This window comes from Sprattus sprattus (genome assembly GCF_963457725.1).
Source record: "Sprattus sprattus genome assembly, chromosome: 10".
Taxonomy (NCBI): Eukaryota; Metazoa; Chordata; class Actinopteri; order Clupeiformes; family Clupeidae; genus Sprattus; species Sprattus sprattus.
Genome location: NC_137908.1, coordinates 28645204 through 28652703, shown reverse-complemented (window position 1 = coordinate 28652703; position 7500 = coordinate 28645204). Strand labels below are relative to the sequence as shown.

Here is a 7500-nt window from a genome sequence, read left to right as displayed (position 1 = left end):
ATGCCTGCAAGTACATACACAGATGGAGACCTTTACTCCCTCACCATCACATACCATACATGCTCTATACACATGCACTTGCACACACACAAACACACACACACACACACACACACACACACACACACACACACACACACACATGCATGTTCATACACAAACACATACACACACACAGACCTGCATACGCACCCCCTCACCACCACACACACACACATGCACAAACACACACACACACACACACACACACACACAATGGCAGCACTTCTTTTATGAAGTCTGTGGGGAAGACAAGAGGTGTGCCACGAAGGTCTCACCCTGGTGGTCTTGATCTTATTCCCAGACGCGCACATCCATCCGGAGTTGTCAGGCAGCGTCTTGCACTCCTCTCCCTCCAGGCAGGGCTCCATCTCACACCACCACTTCCCAGTCACGATGGATGCTGCAGCCAGGGAACAAGGGCACACACACGTGAATCTGAGGTCAATGGCCTCTGCCACACACACACACGAATACACCTACACACATAAATACTTTATCTCCCTCTCACACAGAGACTGCAAACCTTGATACGTCTACTACTACACTGGGAAAAAAGGTCTTTTCTTTAGGCATCAGTGAGAGTCAGGGGTTCTGGTCAAAATGCTGCGTTTTGAAAGGGTCTGAAAGCCTATTCAGTAGCCTCTGGGCAAGACGAATGGTATGCATAATGCTTTTTACAGGTGTAATTTGCATACCTCACGAGAGTCCCAGTATTAAAAATAAATGGAATGGCAAGGGTGTGACACTGTGGGGAACTACGTGAATGAACTCTGTGAACTCCCCTCGTGATTACAACAGACCCCCACACGCCTAGGCTCTGTGCCTCATTATTGGCCAGCCCTCAGAGCCATTTCTCCAAGTTTCTGAAATGAGATTTGTTGTTTAGAGGAATATTACACAAGGTGTCAAAAAGAAATGAAAAAGACCAACTCTGAGCATTTAGTTTTGATATTGAAATGTTGCATGAAGAGCCCTCTTCATATTTTTAATTAAAAATTAATTGTCTCTCATTAACATTTACAAAATGCTTCTTCCTCCGAGCCAACAAACAAGACAAGTGCATTTTTCAACATTCCAACATTTACTGTAATGTGTGTGCATCAATGTGCGTGTGTGTGTGTGTGTGTGTGTGTGTGTGGGACTGCCAATTTGGAGAGAAACAGCTGTCTCTTGTTACCATAGCTCTCACTTGCTTTTATGGCTTAAAATATCAAACAGTCTGCAAGTATAACTTCCTTACCAAGCAAATGAAATCATAACATTACTTGATGCTTTTATCTGTAGATGAGTCAGTTTAAAAGAGATGTTCAATAGTTAAAAGAGAATCTGGGCTCCAGATATGAAGGCATAAAGAATGACTGAGTACATTCAAGAGTTTAAAGTAGAATAATAAACATTTCCTCAGATACTGAGATAGTGACAAGTGCCTTGAAATCCCCACAAGCACAACCACTTATTTTTTTAAACTGTTCTTGTAGGTCTTAGACATTGCGATATGGTTCACCATTTTTGGAACGCCTCAGATGAGCCCGCTGCTCAGTGAAGGATGTCAGATAGTTTGTGTCTCTCGGTGTTGTTTTTTGCTAGATGTTGACTCATTTGTTAGCTGCTTTTACCTGGCTCCTTCTCTCATGTTCCAAGCTGGTTTTGATGCCTTTTGCACTTTGAAGAGACATTGTAACTCTGAGGCCTAAGTCTGATGGGATTTCAGGATTAAACATCCAAGGCAACAGATATTTTGTATGCTCTGCAAAGCTTTTTTATTCCATACTGTAAACTTCCTCAACTGCTGGTGTTACCAAGGTTACCGGGTAACGACTAATCAATAAAGTCTAAGTCTAAGTACTTCTAAATAAAAAATAAAACTATCCAAGGATTCTCAGCATTTGCCATGCTCTCTCTCTCTCCCTCTCCCTCTCCCTCTCCCTCCCTGATTCTCTCTCTCCGTCTTTCTCTGTGTACCGGGGTAGGTGATGTATTTTTATGAGAGAAAAGTCCTCCAGAGCATCTTTGTACATTCCAGGCATGGGCTAAATGGATACCGGAGAGACATCTTCCAGACAATCCTCTCCACTCCTAACTCCTCACCCCCCCTCTGTCCCCTCCTCTCTCTTCCTCTCCCTGCTCTCTCTTTCCCTCTCTTTCTCCTGAGTCCCGTAGAGAGATTAGGAGATGAGCGACAGTGGGCTCTCCAGTGGGCACCAACCAAGGGCACATTAACCTCTGCGGTCCCAGCGGCCCACGGAGGAAACAGAGTAATTACTGTGTACTCATTGCTGACCCCCTTTCCCCCAGTTTCCCTGTTGCCTGGCTGACGTCTCCCATCTTAATTACACGCAGGGTCCCTGGGAAAGGGCTGCACCTGAGAAAAGTAGAAGCGACCAAATAAACAGATGTTTATATACTAGAGGTGGCATAGGAGCATCTTCTCACTCATTTTCTCTTTTCACACACACACACACACACACATACACACACACACACACACACACACACACACACACACACACACACACACACACACACACACACACACACACACAAACACACACACACACACACACACACACACACACACACACACACACACACACACACACACACACACACACAAACACACACACACACACACACACACACACACACACACACACACACACACACACAAAAACACACACACACACACACACACACACACACACACACACACACACACACACACACACACACACACACACACACTCACACACACACACTCACACAATCTCTATTTCTCTCTGTCACACACAAACATGAGTGCCCTCCCACATCTATCTCTCTCTCTTTCCTCTCTTACACACAAACATAAACACAGAATGTGAAAGAGAAGGGATAAAAAGGAAAGTGCTAATACCGAGTAATCTGAGTCCTGAGGCACCATGTCTGATCTTTTGAAACAACTGATAGTGTGCCACCGTGGTGCCACAGGGCTGTGTTCTGTTTGCCCAGCGCTCCGCTCAGGGGAAGGAAACAGCAAACCTGTTCCTCATTACAAAACTGCACAGGATGTCTACATCAACACTCTGGCCATGCGCAACTCACTCTGAACCCAGAATGGTAAAGAAGAGAGGAAAACAGAGGAAGAAAACAATCTTTGGAACATGAGACAGTATTTCTTGAAGAGAGGAATGGCAGAAAGACAGGACATTTTCTTATTTAAAAAAAATTGTGTGTGTGGGTGCGTTTGTGTGCATGTGTGTGTGTGTGCGTGTGTTTGTGCATGTGTGTGTGTGTGTGTGTGTGTGTGTGTGTGTGTGTGTGCATATGGGTGCGTATATGTGAGAGGGAGGGAGAGTTAAGGTAGAACAGAGAACAAGGGAGAGAGAGATTAGACTGCTGGTTCAACAAAGATGTTGAAAAATGTGACGCATTTGGCATGGAAGATGAATAGCCTTTCCTGTGCTCAGGGGCCCTTTGATTATGCTTCCCAGTGTAGCGTCAAACACAGGCACAGCACAAAAATGCCTACGGCCAATACCTTAGGTGTTGCCATTTATACATTACGCCAACTAAAATGAGATAAATATTCTTTCATTGCTCCACAGATATATACGTACTTTACATTAAAATGGCTTGTCTAGTTTCTGTAATGCTGTGATGATGTGTGATAAAGATATACTGGATGGCATTTCCCTGATTAAGAAGCATTAGTTTAGCTTGCCTTTGGGTTTTAATGACTTCGATCAAGACAGTGTTTTTCTGGCTAAGTTTGAAAGCTAGTATGCAATGAGGGAGAGAGAGAGAGAGAGAGAGGGAGAGAGACTGCTTTAATAGTTCTCATTTTAACTGACTGACAAGTGGATTTGCCCTCTCCGTCAGCATTGGGGTGTGGATGCTGTGGGGGCAGGGCTCAACTCAAAGGCGTGTGGATGCTGTAGACGAAGGGCTCAGAGGGGTGTGGTTGAGTGCGTGCTGGATGGAAAGGGGCCAGATTCACTCCGGGTGACCTTCTCAGCAGGAAGAATGTGTCCATCCACCAGAAGCACCACCCCTCCCAAGCGGCCCTCAACTCTAACACCCCCTTCCATCTCCGTCAATCTGAAACCCTCCAATGCTCCCCCCCCCTCACACACACAGGGACCTAACATACCCACCCCATGCCCTGTGGACACTGCAAAACTCACATCTTCAGCAACTTTGGTGCTGTACCTCTCCCACCACTCTACCCTCCAGCCTCCACCACTCCTACTGCTGGCTGTCCTGAGACTTGGGGCTAGGATGGGGGGAAAAGTGGATTACTGGAGCAGAGCGGGACCCCTGAGGCGCTCGACCCACATGCCCTGGTCATTACTTTGCGGACGACGGCGCCCTGTCTGCTCTCCCACTGAGCTTCGAGGGGTAACCTGACCCTCTCGCCAAAAAAAAGACACACGGGCCCATCCGCTGCTAGGGATCTGAGAGCGGCAAGGACCTTTTAGCCCAGCGCAAATAAATCATTATGTCAGAGGCATCATCATTCGGTTTGACTGGGGCGAGCGCCAGTACGCCCATTCCCGCGTGCTGTCGCTGGGATGAAAAAAATTACGAGAACATTTGCAAGACAAAGTGAAGGTCATAGTGGTGCAAGACTGATGTAGTCAAACGGAGAAGCCCGGCAGGTATCAGAGTATGTTTGAATACGTCTAAGTAAAGCGATGAATCATTTAACACCAACTCTGGTGATGGATCGCACTCTCTGCTGCAAAGACTGTTTTATGGTGGCAATCTTTTGATAAAAAACTTTTCAAAAAGCCTTTTCATGTACGAAGAAAGATTCACCGGAGCAACTGTGAATTAGTCGAGACAAAATCATCCAATAGTCTTTCAAATAAATTTGACTGAACCTTGCCTTCTTCTCCCTTACACTACCCGATCGATGACCTCCAGTTTAGATTAGGAGAGGAAAGCAATTACGCTAAAAATTTCCGTGGTTTCCTGGAGGTGTTCATTTACAGTGTCAGTGGGAAGATCAATTCGTAGCACTGGCTACCGGTGAACTTTCTCTCTGCACCTCTTCCTGACCTCCCCCCGTCCCCCATGCTTTACATCACTGTCCCCGACGGCCATCAACGGGACAGAATGAACTCTCCACTGAGACAAAGTCACAACTACATGTCCCCAAAGCCCCGCGTGTGTCACCGTCCACCATTAATCTTTCTCTCTCTCTAACACTCCACTAATTCCAGTGATTCTCCTCGAACCTGGACGGGGAATCGCTCCCATAATGAACCGATTGATTTAATAAGGACGAATGCAGCTCCCACATAGAAAAGGATGAGCAAAGAGATGAACAGCTTCTCAAGCGAGAAACGACACAGGCTAATGGTGGGAAGAAGTCAGGATAAGGTCAGAAGAGGGATGGAAAGAGAGGGGGAGAGATAGATTGATGGACAGATAGAGAAGGGAGAGAGGGAGAGAGGAGAGGAGTAGGAATAATGAAGCCTGTGAGTAATTAGCAAAGGGCTCTAGCTCCAAAACCCCTGATCCAAGGTTAGTCTCCCAGCCTTCCTGAGACCGCAGGGTCATTACTCTGCATTAATCACCGCTCGGCAGAGCACTAGCATTGGATCTTGATTATCCATGCAAACACTGTCATTTGGCCTCTCGATCACAGCACTTGGCAGGGCCACCTAATGAAAGACCCAAGCCTTCATTACAGGATCGTCGGTCAAACCACTCAAAGTGACCCAAGCGATAATTTTGTGATGTGACAATGACGACAGGCTTCTGAAGAAGAGGAGGAAGACACAAAAAATGTAGAAGTTTTGATTGCACAAGATGTCGGGCTTCTCTCGAACAAATAGAGTATTAGGGTGACTCGTGGTGCATCGGTCTGCAGCTGGGGCTGAAATTGAAAAGTAGTGGATCAGTGCTCTGTGATAAATGGGAAGCTTTCCTTTGTGATAGGCAGGTTGCCAGGGCCAGAGCCATCCTGAGCCCTCCTGCTGCATGGTAGCACCCACACCCCACCTCCTCCATGCACCATCAGCCTCCCCATCACAACCATCCTCTTGCCATCCCCACATCAAGGCTGGAGGCGACTCCTTCCCCTGTCAGATAAGAGGTCAGGTGACTAATTACATCTGAAGGCAACTTAGAGCATTAGCAGGCAGCTCATTAGTCAGACGTTGGCATATAACTATCTCCCCTTCTCAAACTCCAAGCGACCCAAAATGTCTGTGCCGTAAACCCCCCTGGTTTGGCCCGTTCTCACCTCTTTCTTTCTGTAAAGGTCGTCCAGCGTTAGACACAGACATGCCCTGTACCTGACCTTTTTATTCCCAACTCATTTCCCCTGCAGGCCACCACCTTGTGACCCACTGCTAGGAGGCTGGATGTGCAGCTAAGGAGAGCTCTGCAGTGTAACACCGACACAGAATAACTACACCTGCGAAGAGGCTCTGATCCTCCCCTGGGATGATGCTATTTCACCCCGGTAGAGCTGGGGGATTTGTCGAATGAATTCAATTAATTTGAGATTTTGTTTTTGAACAACGTGAAATGTTCTTCCTCTGCTGTCACTCAAATGCCAGCGCCAGCAACTCTCTTTTTTTACCACAGTTACGACAGCAACATCTCTTGTCACTCACCGAACAATTATTTTGGTCTTTCGTTAAATCGGTCCATATTAGACATGTCAGGTTGCCTGTTTTCAATGTGTGTCACATTAATGCTGCAAGTAAACCATAGATTTACGAGGTCCAGCAATATCAGTGTATTTAACAGCTAGTGGTAAATAATGTAAAGTTACACTAGTTATACAAAGACAAAGATTACACATAGCAAACATGTATAATCAATGTTTTTTTTTTTTTACCTGTGTGGACAAACATAGCCTAGGCCTATGACTATGTTGGCTACTGTAAAACTGTAAATTGTACTGTTGGCGTGTGGCATTCCCGTCATTTGACTGTCATTTTGAATGTCGTCCTGATGTGATGTAATACAATAAACTATACAGTCCTGGGACAAACTTACTATGGAAAAATACATTGAATGTCAGGTCAATGAAGCTTTTTGAAAATGAATAAAATAATAAATATCCATCACACTGCAATATATTCACAGTGGACACTGGAACAAAAAAAAGAGTCTGCTCTCCATGTACCATACAATTACACTAGGAACAACTCACATTTCACAATTAGCTCAACATCTTTTTTCTGCTGATGGTGATGCTACAACTATGCATGACAATGTGAGTTAGATAAGTTGAAACCCAACTCAACCCAACCTAATCTAACCCACCTGGGGTATAATCAGAGTGCGCTCCTGTCCCTGACGAGCTCAGAATGTGGAGTCGCTGCCTCCGCTTGAGTTCCTGTGCCCATGTGTGCTTTCCCCCTGCGGTGTTCTCTCGCATGCATCACGAGAACCTGTCATGGAGCATCTGCACTGGGGGCCTGAAGCTAAACAGAAGGACTCCTTCCTCATAACTGC

General features: G+C 46.0%; 1 protein-coding gene across 1 annotated transcript in view; it reads right to left on the bottom strand.

Annotated features, from left to right (window-relative positions):
* Window positions 1-7500, bottom strand: part of tafa1b (TAFA chemokine like family member 1b) — a gene marked incomplete at both ends in the record, with an annotated part of 105131 nt that overhangs the window by 1371 nt on the left and 96260 nt on the right. The window contains one exon of the mRNA XM_080845569.1: window positions 318-442. Within this exon, the coding sequence (XP_080701695.1) occupies window positions 318-442 (125 nt within the window). The remainder of the gene's footprint in view (window positions 1-317; window positions 443-7500) is intronic.